Raw genomic sequence first — 14180 nt, forward strand, 5'->3', positions numbered from 1 at the left:
GGAGTCTTTCCAGTAGCATATTTACTCATAATTGCAAGGTAATTAAACTAGTCAGTTATTAGATGCATTCAGACAGAAAAGGGTCTCATAAATTAAAGAAAAATAATTCTACTGTACACAGGTTGGATGGAAAAGAGATTTTATTGTTCTATTTCTTTGAAATAAAAATAAATTGTATACATTAGTTCATTTCAGCTAATGTAGTTTGTGCCTTGCTACCCCTCAGTTGATCAATTCTTTACACTTTACCATAAATATGATGAGGATGGGAGAATATATGTACATGCATATAGTGTCTTCCAAGCCCTCCCCTTCTAAGCTTACTAACCATCTCCTGAGTTCTGGAGGCTTCAAATGGGCTACTTGCCTTGCCTTAATAAACTAGATATGGTTCTCCAATGGAATAATTGATACACCAAAAAGTAAAGAAGGCTTGAAAAGTATTGTTGATGATGGGATTTTTAAAGACAATAAAGGGTCATGCTTGTAAATTTGTGAATTTATTGTGGTTTGTGGAGATCTGTGGTGTTTTTTTCCTTCATATGTTACAGGAATGTAATCTGATAAAATCATTATGAAAAAATAGTGAGAATAGTTCCTTTTCGGTAACAAAAATAATTTGTAATGGAAAGTGATTTAATAGCATGAGATAATTCCTATATTAAGTCTGAAAAAGACCATCAGGGTTGTCTTCAGGCCTGAAGCGTCTGTAAACTTAAATTTCTTTAATGCATATATTAGTATATAGTGTATCTGTAAAATTTTTTTTAATTCTACTTTAGTAGAATTGAAGAAAATTCTTTGACTCTGTTAATGATTTTTATTACTCCAGATATATACTTAAGGAGAAATTTGCTGGTTTTTCTTTTTTGAATTTTTAGGATTCCTATTCTTATGTTCGATCTACTGCCCCAGCTGTAGCTTATGACAGCAAACAATACTATCAACAACCAACAGCAACTGCTGTGGCTGCTGCTGCCCAGCCTCAACCTTCAGTAGCTGAATCGTACTACCAGACAGGTGGGTGGCATGATTTAAACTCCTGTCATTATACACAATCTGTGTACTACTTTAATACCTTAAAAGTCTGTCTTTGAATATTTCACATTATCTAGATTTTTAATTTTTTTTCTAGTTTTGACTGTCAATGTGTAGAAAAACTTGCTGCACCTAGAACTTGAACATTATTGTGATATTGCCATAAGTAACTATCTTTAAGATTTGGATTGTTATTAAATATACTCAAAACATACTTCTAGGAAAACTTTTTTGCTGAAGTAGGCTCAAAAAATCAAGGGCGGGTTCAGATGATAACTTGGTTAGACTTTTTTTTAATTCTTTAGTTAATGTATGTAGTTCTTTAATTATTGGTATCATGAATGCTGCAAAGCATAAATCCTATTTACTTTTTTTACTATAATTAGGAATAATAGGAAAGTTTAGATGCACTTTGTTTTAATATACTCTAGTAAAAAACCATTGAACTGGAAAGTTGTTTAAAAGCATGGCAGCACAGTTAAAAATACAAAACTAAATCTGAGGCTTACTAGTATGAGCTGTGACACGATTAAACAGTTGTGTGATATATGTTAGGTGATGCATAACCATTACAGTAAAAACAAAGCAAAACAAAAAAGCAAAAAACCAACCAAACTAAAACAAAAAACTTGTTATGTTTTTATTCCCCAGTATATCATTAAGTATCACTTAATATGGTTTGCATTTCATTCAACTAAAACATATCAATGTTTGTACACTTCTATTTTCTATCCTAATTAGCTCCAAAAGCGGGATATAGCCAAGGGGCAACTCAGTATACCCAAGCCCAGCAAACACGACAAGTGACAGCTATAAAACCTGCAACCCCAAGTCCAGCAACGACTACATTTTCTATATATCCGGTATCCTCTACTGTGCAGCCAATAGCAGCTGCAGCTACTGTTGTTCCATCCTATACTCAAAGTGCAACGTACAGTACAACAGCAGTTACTTACTCTGGTAAGAATTTTGCATATTATGTTGCTGGGATCTTTGCAGTTGTTACAGGAGAGGATTTAAATACTCAGAATTTTAGCAGTTTGTGTTCAGTTACACCATAGTCTACTGAGAAGTATCAACCAGTTAAATCATAATAAGGGCAAAATATTTTGATGTATCTTTAAAAGAGATTTGATGTTTGTATATGCCTATTTTGTTACATGTGAGAATATACAAAGCATTGGCATTGTTACATGCACGGTGTTTTGTGACTTAATGTAAGGTTTGGAGAGAAAAGATGAGGGATAGAAAAAATAAGAAAACTCATCTACACAAATATAACCCAGGGAAATTGGGAGCATGCTGCCATCAAACAGCAGTTACAGAGACAGGGAGAGGCAGTCCAATATAAATCTTGTAAGTTTGGGTTGTCTTGACCTAAAATGGGAGGAGAATGGGTGCTAAAAAAAAAGACTTTCCTTCAAACATTAGAAATCCAAAAAGTAGTTAAACATGAAAAGACATTAATTTTATGGCCAGATGGTAATCAACTGTCATATTATAGCTACCTTGAACTTTTTGTTTTGTTTTCTGTTTAAAAAGGGATTTTAAGACTTCTTTGAAACAGAGCCTGATCAGAAAAATAGTTGAAACCAGTAAATAGTTGAACCGGTAGATGTAGAAAGTTTATGGGAAAACTGGCTCAAAGGTATGAAAGCCCAGTTTCCTTGATTTATTCAACTTTGATACTAGAAATCAAGGAGCGTGTAGACAGGGTGTGCTGCAGAGGTTTTAGCAGGCAAGCAGCTTCTCTGCACTAAACCAATTTAAATCAGTGAAATAGAATGTAATAGCACTAGCCATTCTGTCTTTTATCTTAGTTTTTTTTCCCCCTTCCTCTACATAATGTCTGTCCTCCTTTTCATTTTGGAACTTGAACAATAAATCTGGTTCTGGAAGACTGCTTACTTCAAGTGCCCTTTGATAAATCTTTTATTAAAATTCTTGTTACATCATATTTGGTCTTACCAGATGTACCGGGAAATTTCACATATTCTTTAGGGATGCTTTGATATATCTAACATAACTGTGTGTCTGTAAAGATTTGTCTAAAATCAAATATCTTTCTGATACAAGTGGTATGCTATGTATTTGTGTACTGTCAAACATCAAGAAATATTCAGACCGCCTAACAGGATCTTAGTAAATTGTTTATAATCCTGCCCTTCACACACCCCCCCAACTCTGTTGTGCAACATGCTTGGAATTAGTGTATTATTCAACCGATACATGATGTACAGTGATGTAACATTTATTTTATTTTGGTCTTTGAGGTGCCTCTTATTCCGGCTATGAAGCTGCAGTGTATTCAGCTGCATCATCCTATTACCAGCAGCAGCAGCAGCAACAGAAACAGGCAGCGGCAGCAGCTGCTGCTGCTGCAACAGCTGCTTGGACAGGGACCACCTTTACTAAAAAGGCACCATTCCAAAATAAGCAACTGAAACCAAAGCAACCTCCCAAACCACCCCAGATCCACTACTGTGATGTTTGTAAGATCAGCTGTGCTGGACCACAGGTACCTGTATTATGTAATATTCTGCCATACACTTTAGTCATAATTTTTTCAGCTAAAAAAATGACCCCTTTAAGAATATTTGTTAATCTTTAAAGACCTGATTCTATACTTTTACTAAAGGAATAATTAAATGAAAATGTGTGCTATTATAGAAAGAGGTCCTATGAGAAGACAAAAAGATGCATCCCCTTAGCTTGTACAGAGAAGCTTCAGCTGTGCTTTGGACTCCAGAAGTATTCTAAACTTTGAACTTGATTTGCTTTTTTAACATGGCAAACTTCTTAGAAAATACTTTTTTCAAAACTTTGTGAATGGTAAGCCTGAAAATTGATTCTTCATTGTATTCCAGCATACCAGTTTAGTTTCACAGTGGGTACAAGTGCATAAAAAGTAGATATCAATTCATGCAGAGTGTTTGTGTGTGTGTTTGGCAAAACAGTTCTTACTCTTTAGGTAAATTTGTCACTATTTCCCACCATGTCTGCTCTATAGATTGCCAGTGTTGGTATAGGAACAAATAGCAACTTCTGCATTTCATTTTCAGCACAGCTTTATTTATGTGCTACCTTCTTTTGAATTTATTTTTTTAGTTCTCTGAATACATTTAATAACTGTGGTCTTGCAGTTTGGGGAAAATTCAAAATAAAGAATAACTCAATGCAATGCAGGAAACTGCAACTGAGATGCGGTTTTCTGATCTTATCAAACTTTCCATGGTAATGTCTGTTGACCAGTATTTGATTGAGGAAGTGAGAAGGTAGAGGAGAAAAGACCATATTGTATTACCTAAAAGTGGAATCCTGGTGGTGAAGAAAATTTCTTGGTCTTAGAAGTGGCCTGCTTATGCCTTAGAGTATGTCATATGGAAGAAATGTTCAGTGTAGGAAGTATTTCTCATACAAAGTTATGTGTTTTATGCTATGTTCTATATTACATGTATTCACATGAATGACGAACGAGCAGTACAAAGACGGATTATTGTGTGTGTATTGTTTATTTAAACAGACTTATAAAGAACACTTAGAAGGCCAGAAACACAAAAAGAAAGAAGCAGCATTAAAAGCTTCTCAGAACACAAATAACAGCAGCACTTCTGCTCGTGGAACTCAGAATCAGTTGCGCTGTGAGCTTTGTGATGTGTCTTGTACAGGAGCAGATGCTTATGCTGCCCATATCCGTGGAGCCAAGCATCAGAAAGTAAGAACTTTCTCTTCTCTTTATTATACAAGTCAGTTGTGTATTTCTTCCCATCATTTTTTCTCATCTTAGAGAGGAGAAAATATGCAGAAACAATATAACTTTAATTATTTTGTTTAAAGACGTTCAATTCTGCTTTTTGTTTCAAACTTATCCTTAAGCTCACTATTAGAAGGGCATCGTTGTGAGAAAGGGACAAAAAATATTGCCACAGCATCAATGAGAAGAGGATGTATTGGGGAAAGTATGTAAATCATAGGAAGAAGGTCTAGAGTAAGATGGGGAAAAGCGTCAATGGGGACATACAGTAGCATGCTTGTGCCCTCTAACTCTTTTCAAGACTTTTCTTGAAATTCTTCTTATTTGTCTGGTGTTGTGAACCTCTTGGTGCACTTTGAAACACTGTAAGCTGAGTCAGTGCCAGGGGACAGGACTATTATGCATCACTTTTTGGTATTTCTTGCAAAAAAATTGGCATATAGGAACAAGCAACAATGGCCTGTAGTAGACTTTATAATGAGTATGTTTGGAAGAGTTTTGGTAAGCATGCTTTCCCTACTGTCTGGGTGCAGTTAGGTGGACATTGTGGAATAAAGACTGCAGGCTGCACTGTGAACCCCTGTGACCTATGTTTTAAATTTGGCCATATAATAGTAAGTGAAATGGCAGTGTAGAGTGTGTGTTTAGATATTACAGATTTTACAGATATTATAGATTTGCAAATGAGCAACATTCTTCCACAAAAAAAAGAGGTAGATATTTAGCGTGGTAACTTAGCAAGTTTTCTTTGTAGGGTAATTCTTATCTTCCCCAAAATAAATTCTAATATCCTTATTAGCATCTTTGAGTTCAAGGAATTCTAGCACTCTTCATATGAAACGATATGCAGTTCAAGTGGCTTTACTAACTAGGCGAAGCTTAAAAATCACAGAATAATTTAGACTGAAACAAAGATTTGGAGGTCATCTGTTCTAACCTTGTGAACAGTTGGTGAACATTCAATTCAAGGTAACTTCATATTGCAATTCTTACAGTGTTTTAACTTACTATCAAAATAAACACCATTCTTTGATTTAAGAAGTTACAGGCAAAGGACATGGCAGCTTCAAATCTTACTCTGCTGTACTGCTCTAATAATACCTCTTCTGCCAGAGATTTTCATTCAAAAATAATGTATTTTATTCATACCACACCTATTTCTTTAGCTGATCATAATAGTAACAGTGCTTCCCCACCAAACTCACCTTAATTTCTATTTTCTAGGAACAACACACGTTCTTCAATACCCATCTCACGGCTCAGATTTCTATTGCACTGTGTTTTCACTACCCCAGCCACAGCCAGTTTACAGTCTACATGTTGCACTCAATTGTTCTGTTCCAGGTTCTGTAGGTGTTTCAGTCAACTACAGAAGGCCGTTTCCAGCACCTTACCTAATGTTTTTTGTCTCTCTCTACCTGCCCTAAACTGCTACATGCATATCTCTATTTCCTCATGCTCTTTGCTTCCTTCCTCCCAAATAAACTTGCTTCTATCCAAAAGTTTTACACCCCAGCGTATACCTAGCTTGCTCTCATCCTCCACATCTTACCTAAGGAACCTCAAGATCAAGAGAATTAATTCTTTACACACAATTATTGTACCACAGTGCATGAGAAAAGTATTTTTTGTAAAACATGTTTGACTCAAATCTTTGAATAACAACTATACTAATTTCTACTGACATTAATGATGGATAATACTAATCTTTCTGATGCATTAGTATCAGAAAAAGTGCCACATATTATGAAATACCACTATGATATTAAACCTCCTAGATAAGGTTGACTGCAGTGAGCTGTGACCGTGTATCTTTCTTGACACTAATCTCCAATTCCATGTCAATCTGATTTCCTGGGGAGTGAAGGGCCACACTAGCTCACAGTCTTGCAGAATTCATCCCAGAGCAAAGGCCACAGCAAAAATTAGCCTTGTCCACATTGTTGTCTGGTGTACAAAACTCCTTTCATCAAGTGAAATGAATTTTTCCCAAGACAGGTGCATGTTTTGATTTGATATTTTGCAAGCTGGACATAAGACTAACACTGCTGCTACTTTCATGGTATCAATGTTTAATATTGCTGTATACGCACAGAACTGTGATTCTGAAACTATATAACATGTAAAAATCTTTTTCCCGTTTGCAAGCTCTAAGTCCCCATTCCAAAACACTAAGGCATCAAAGAGTTATTAAGATCTCCCTGCCCAATTCTACACCACATGGTTTTGCTTAAAAATAAATTCAACTATAGTATAGCTTTAAAAAAAAGTATAATTCTAGGTAGATATTTAGCCTGGAAAAGTCCAGCCTGAACACTTACATTTGGCTAAGTTTTAGTAAAACTCCAGCAACAAAAAGTCCACACCCTGAGAACAAGCTTTCAAAAAGAAGGTGTCAGCCATCACTACTCCACATTAGTTATTAAAATAACTAGATTAATTATTTCACATTTCTGTTAATAATTTTTATTCCCCTTTTCAAAACCCCGAATATTCAAGGAGCAATTAAAAAATCTTTTCTGAACTGCACAAAGATCTTCAACAAGGTAACTGTAGCAGTGGTTTTTATGGCCTTCCAAAGTGAAAAAAGATGGCAGCACACCTAAAATGATTTAAAGTCAGAAGCTGGCTAGGAGGAAGAAAGCGCTGATCAATAGCAATTAATGAAGTATTGGTGTCCACTTAGCAAAACATTGTTTTCCAGAGTTCCAAAACCATACAGGTTTGTCTAATATAAATAGCTATTTAATATAGATTTGCAAATGAGCAACACTCTTCCACAAAAAAAAAAAAGTAGATGAGAACTTGTATTATAATTAAATATAAAGTAGCAGAATCCTCACTTGTTGGTTACTTTTATATAGTGAAACTGATAGAAGGTCTGGATTTCCTGTGATTTATCAGCCCAAGAATGACAGAGAATTAAGAGCATTTAAATTTAAGAAACAAATACTAAATTATCTTCTGGAGAACACTTTGTTCTTGTCCTTTTTCATTTCCAGCTATCAGCCTTTTCTAGTAAAAAAATTGAAGGTAGAAAGCTTTATTTATTTATTGCACATTAACAATATCAAGAAAATGCAACACTTCTTTGATATAATGTTATCTATTTTGCCAGGTAATAACTTCAGGTGACTTAAGATTGTAAGATATTTTATTTTCCACATTAGGATATTTGTGGAATAAGTCATGCATTAAGAAACTTAATAAGGTATCTGTAGCAATTATTGTCAGAGGAATACACTTTCAGAAAAACGCAGCCTATTTCCATATAAGATATATAGCACATAAAAGGTATATAGAGAGGAAAGCACAGAAAAGATTCCCTATAAGCCTCACTTTTCATCACACTGACTGATTTAATTTAAAAACAAAAATGAATTGTAAATCATGTGCACATAAGCCGAAGGAATATAAAAATGCTTATCTCCAGTGCATCTCTGTACTAACAACCAACACACACATTAACACTGCTGCTATTCCAGCTCCGTTTAGGGCAATGAACACTGAAAACTCTCTTCCCTAGAGGCAAAGGACATTTAATTTTTTTTTTATTTTTCTGAAGAGTGCTATTTTGATATAGAGTTATGATCAGGACTAAAACCAATTTTGTCTCTACCCAAACTACCAGCTTCCTCAGAAATGACAGCTTCTAAAACATATTCCTTGCAGGTTTTTTTTGCATGCAAATGCAGAAGTCATTTCCAGGCTAGCTTAGCACAACACTTAAGCTACTCTTAAAAATAATTTTTAAAATACAAATGACTTGAACTAAAAAAAAACACAAAACAAACCAAAACCGCCCCCCCCCCCCCAATTAAGCCCTTATTTCTCAAATTCTAACTGTTAGAAATACTTGAACATTTTAGCATTAAGGAAACCATACTTGTTGAGACCTAACTGCTAGATTTCTCAAAGTTTCATAGAATACTCTATTAGTATCAGAATAGCAAAAAATACAATTTTGCAGTTTTTCTTTCAGGGATATGAAGGCTGAAACAAGTATGACCTAACTCTCCAAAAACTGAAAGAAGCACTATGATCTGCTGCTGCTTCAGTTTCTAACCTAGGAAGAGGCACTACTGAGTAACTGCTCAGATGAAGTTTCAGATGTTTTAATGGAACCTGGGCAGAGTAAAGTAAAAACAAAACAAAAATAATTATTAAATAAATAAATAATCAAATTAGCTTTTTTCTCCTAAACACACTTGACAATAAACAGCATAAAATGGTGAGATGAAATATCGCACTACAGTAAGTTGTATTTTAGAAGAGACTTCTGTTTTTCTAGAGCCTGTTACTCACTATAGGCATAAAATTTTGAAGACTGAATTTATCTTTTTAGAACTTTAATGAAAATTATTTCCTATTATTATAACTTTGTGAACAGAACATTTGTAATGCAATTCACTAGACCTGAAGGCACGCACATGTGCAATCCTCTCTTCCTGGTAACATATTCTGTGGCTCAACTACACATGGACTTAAAAAAAAAAAAAGAGTTCTCTGTAGTAATTTTTGAGTTTCCATTCTTCTTGTTTCTAAAAGCATCCTCACGTCATTCCATTAAAAACAAAAAATACCAATTGCTAATGGATAGCTAAACCATATACTATCAATAACTCAAAGATGAATATCCTCATGTTTTGTTTTCAATACACCCTTACTGCTTTGTTCATCTTCACATTTAGTCTCACTACCTGATTGAAATCCAATCACATTCTGCAATGTTTTCCTTACTGTACATCACAACATAACTGCAAGTGTCTGTAACAGTGATGCAAATATATGCTCCGTATCTACCTCTCTTTACTCAGTTGCACACAATGGACAGTTCAATGCTGATACTGCTTCCTTCATTATCAAAACATTGATTTTATTCAAGTCTAGTTAACAGTCACGTTCACAATGATAATGCAAGACAAAAAGAACTGAGCTTGAGATGTTACGTCTGCCTGAAAAAGTACCAGCTACTAACATTTTCCCTGTCAAAATCACAGAATCAAAGAATGGCTGAGGTTGGAAGGGAGGGTCATTTGGGGGTCCAATCCCACTCAAGCAGGGCCACCTAGAGCCAGTTGCCCAGGATCATGTCCAGACAGCTTTTGACTATCTCCAAGGAGGGAGAGTCCACAAGTTCCCTGGGCAACCTGTGCCCATAACTCTGCCCATAACCTTTTCCTCATAACTCTGGCAAGGTTAATGTCAGCAACAGATACATTATTAATATTCAGCTTTTATAGCTCTTTGTATCTCAGAACACTGTACAAGTGGCATCAGTAACATCATTCCTATTAAAATAAATAAATCTCATAGCAAATTTAAAACCATTTCCCAATATTTTTTTTTGTTAGTACAAGAACAAAAATTATAATTTAGATAGACTTGCCTGGTATTCTTTCTTTCATTATTAAGTTGAGCCATTACATTTTTGAGTTGTGCCCAGTAACTCCATAGGTATATGGAGTATGGTATATATTATCTTTTATATTTGGATGTTGCTTTCTCTTCCTCGTAGATAGTCATGAACTAACGCTAATTGATATTTCATTTTTACACTGATGACAACCTAAAAGGACTCTATTTCTTTGGTACACTGAAGAATCTTGTGCATTCTACTGGAAAAAAGTAATTTTGAAGAGTTACTTGAACTTAAATTTATAGTATTATGTGACATCAATATGTTTGTATTCTGATGGGGAACATGCTTAAAAAATAAGAACAAAACCCTAAAGTGTATGTATACAGTTGTGTGCATATCATGATTATGTACATGTGTTTGCATTAAAGGCATGTCTAGCAGATTTGTTTTGATGTTTTGGGGGGGTTCTTCTACTGCTACTTTCAAATCCAGTCTTTAGTTTTCATTTTGCATGTTTTGTTCTTATGGACTACATGCATTGCTTTTTCAGGTGATGGTCAGCTGTACCAAAAAGAAGTATTATTCTCTCTCAAGCATGTTGCGAAAAGGCCTCTGCTTATTACTTCTAAGAATAAGCACGTACCTCTTGACTTTCTATGAGATACTAAAGAGTTCTGAAATATGCCTCTTGCATCCTCCTTAACTGTCTCTGCAGACGTGCTTAAAAAAAAAACCCAAACAAAAACCAAACCAAACCAAAACAAAACCCCCTTTGCCTAAGGAATATCTTCAATTTTGCTAGATAACCTGGAAAGTCTTTCAATATAAATACTCTTAAAATGTAGTGATCAAAAGAGACAGCGTTGTTGAATCTGAATTAAATAACCTCTATTTACAAATATTTTTTGGAACCAAAATAGTTCAATGTACTACAATTTTTGGAGGGAGAATAAAAGGCAACTAGGCAACAAAACAGTCACATTGAAACAGTTTGAGTAAAATGTTTCCTTGAGTTCTACTGGCTTGTGAGTTTATTGGCTTTCTGTTCCAGTCTACACAGCTTTTGGAGTAAATGTCTGAATTTCTAATGGAAATAAGCAATCTGAGATAGCTATTAACTACTTCCTTGTTACAGATGACAAGAACTTTTACATGTCCTTCCCCTCCCCCCGAGATCACTTTTTGTGAAGAAGCAATAACTTTTTAGAGGGTTTTTTTAGTGATATTGATGTTTCTGATAAAGCTTCCATAACCTATAACAAGTTCATTTTTTATAGCTATCCCAGTGAGATCATATTATGAATTTCTCTTTATTCTTATAGGTAGTAAAGTTGCACACAAAACTTGGCAAACCCATTCCTTCAACTGAACCTAATGTGGTTACCCAAGCTACTTCCTCAACATCCACATCTGCTTCCAAACCAACTGCCTCTGCTTCAAATATAGCAACTAGCAGCAGCAGCACTGTGAACTCCTCTGTTGCATCCTCTGCGGTGAAAATTCTTACTCCCACAGCAAACGCACCACTTAACACAGCACCCAACAACAAAACATCTTCAACTGCTGCTAATATAGCTGTAAAGAAAATATCTACACCGAAAATAAACTTTGTTGGCAAGTACAGAAGTCAGTCTTTATTTTGAAACCTAACCTATTCTATATTTTTTTAAAGATCTTAGTGCAACAAATATGAATGTATTTAGTTAACTTTATGCATGAGTAACTCTGTTGTGTTCAAGAGAATTACTGATAGGTGAAAATAAGCACGTATATAAAAGTTTTGCTTCACAATTTCCGGTGTTTTCTGCCCTGTTGTCTCTACCTGACCTCCCTTGGAGGCTTCTCCCACCTTCATAAGAAGCCTCCCACCTTTGGTTTCTTATGTAGTAGCTGTTGAAGTATTGCAGTTTATAGTCCAGTTGGTCCTAATTTCAGTTTACAGCCTCGGCTGTTAAGGCAACCTGCAGTAGGTTGGTAGTTGACAACTGAGCAACTGAAACATCCTTGTGACACTGGAAATATAACAGTGGAAACTTTTGAAATAAGCATGACAGACATTTAGAGATAGGAAGCAGTTGTTCGACAGTAAGCTATCCTGCTCTTGAAGGAAAGACCTATGCAGTTGCAACACTGAGAGTATACTACCTTTGTTAGTAAAAACGTTATAAGGTTTTGAAGTACTTTTTTGGATCCATTTACAAAAAAAAAAAATCTGACCAAAAAAAAGATGATTGAAATATATTCGCTGAGTTGTTCCCATTTAGTCCTCTCTCTTTTGAAAAAGCATGAAAATGAACGATGAAAATTGCAACTATATAAAGCAAAAGGTTTTCTTGCTAAACTAAAACTAACTACTAACTAAACTAAGCTAAACTAAACTAAAAAAATAAGTGTTTAAATAACTTTTTGTTAAACTTCAAAAAAACAACCAACCTTTAATTGTATTTAAAATATGTTTAAGGTTTAACTAATTTTAAGAGACTGATAATGCTTTGGCCAGAACATTGATACTTGCAAATAAAGTCTTCAGTTTGCATATCATGTGTAATCATATTCTCATTTTATGAAAGTTAACGATTTAATTTTTTTGATTTCTAGGTGGTAATAAGCTTCAGACAACAGGAAGTAAACCGGAAGAAATGAAATCAGCTGAAAGTGTTAAAACAACAACTGCTTCTACAGTACAAACACAGGATGTAAAACCAGACACAGCAGCTGAACCAGTGACTCCTACGACTCTTGCTGTCTTGCAAAGTGATGTCCAGCCAGTGGGCCATGACTATGTGGAAGAGGTATTGATATGAAAATTTTGATTATTTTTTAAACTATTTTAGTGAAAAAATTATTCAACGTGAAACAATCACAGAATGGCTGAAGTTGGAAGGGACCTCTGGAAGTCATCTGGTCCAACCCCCCTGCTCAAGCAGGGCCACCTAGAGCCAGTTGCCCAGGATCATGTCCAGACAGCTTTTGAATATCTCCAAGGAGGGAGACTCCACAAGTTCCCTGGGCAACCTGTGCCAGTGCTCAGTCACCCTCACAGTAAAAAAAAAAGAAAAAAAAAAGAGTTTCCTGATGTTTAGAAGGAACCTCCTGTGTTTCAGTTTGTGCCCGTTGCCTCTGATCCTGTCACTGGGCACCACTGAAAACTGAAAAGAGCCTGTCTCTGTCCTCTTTGCACCCTCCCTCTGGGTATTTGTATACTTTAATAAGATCCCCCTGAGCCTTCTCTTCTCCAGGCTAAACAGTTCCAGCTCTCTCAGCCTTTCCTCATAGGAGAGAGGCTCCAGTCTCTTCATCATCTTTGTGGCCTTTCATCGGGCTCTCTCCAGTACGTCCATGTCTCTCTTGCACTAGGGAGCCCAGAACTGGACACAGGACTCCAGGTGTGGCCTCACCAGTGCTGGGTTAGAGAGGAAGGATCAGCTCCCTCAGCCTGCTGGCAATACTTTGTCTAATGCAGCCCAGGATGCCATTTGCCGCCTTTGCTGCAAGGGCACATTGATGGCTCAAGTTCAACTTGGTGTTCACCAGGACCCCCCAGGTCCTTTTCTGCCAAGCTGTTCTTTGTTCATTACCAAACACAATGGTGTGTCTGTCGGAATTAAAAGTTCTATTTTGCTTTCTTTCAGTTACTGTGTGAACTTTTTAGCATGTTTTGAGATGGGTAGAAATTATCCAGTGTCACTGAATTAGATTGATTTTTACATCAGCTTTGTTTAAAAAAAAAAAAAAAAAAAGACAAATGTGTTAAACTTTATTTTCCAGGTAAGAAATGATGAAGGAAAGGTGATCCGCTTTCACTGTAAACTTTGTGAATGCAGTTTTAATGATCCTAATGCCAAGGAGATGCACTTAAAAGGGAGGCGGCACAGACTTCAGTATAAGGTTAGTAGAAATGCTAATGCTTCTCTCTGAAAATCCACCAGATGTCAGCTGACTGATTACATGTTCTTACATTTAAAGAATAGTCAAAAGTAGGTACTGTGAGTAAACAGCATATAAAAAAAGCTAGAGAAATATATT

At 35.6% G+C, this 14180-nt stretch overlaps 1 protein-coding gene and 1 long non-coding RNA gene across 5 annotated transcripts in view; both read left to right on the forward strand.

Moving 5' to 3' along the window:
- LOC141735557 (uncharacterized) overlaps positions 1-14180 on the forward strand; it is a 176587-nt gene that overhangs the window by 122280 nt on the left and 40127 nt on the right. The gene's annotated exons all lie outside the window — the stretch shown is intronic.
- The window catches only part of LOC141735522 (zinc finger RNA-binding protein-like), a 71868-nt gene that overhangs the window by 31751 nt on the left and 25937 nt on the right, over positions 1-14180 (forward strand). For 3 of the 4 annotated variants that reach the window (XR_012584765.1, XM_074568440.1, XM_074568442.1), the window contains exons 4-10: positions 882-1020; positions 1780-1998; positions 3312-3556; positions 4562-4753; positions 11477-11780; positions 12753-12946; positions 13923-14042. Coding sequence is in view for 3 of the 4 variants with exons in the window: in XM_074568440.1 (XP_074424541.1) it covers positions 882-1020; positions 1780-1998; positions 3312-3556; positions 4562-4753; positions 11477-11780; positions 12753-12946; positions 13923-14042 (1413 nt within the window). In the remaining variant the exon portion in view is untranslated. The remainder of the gene's footprint in view (positions 1-881; positions 1021-1779; positions 1999-3311; positions 3557-4561; positions 4754-11476; positions 11781-12752; positions 12947-13922; positions 14043-14180) is intronic. The other variant, XM_074568441.1, reaches the window with a different exon arrangement.

This window comes from Larus michahellis, chromosome W, assembly GCF_964199755.1.
Source record: "Larus michahellis chromosome W, bLarMic1.1, whole genome shotgun sequence".
NCBI lineage: Eukaryota > Metazoa > Chordata > Aves > Charadriiformes > Laridae > Larus > Larus michahellis.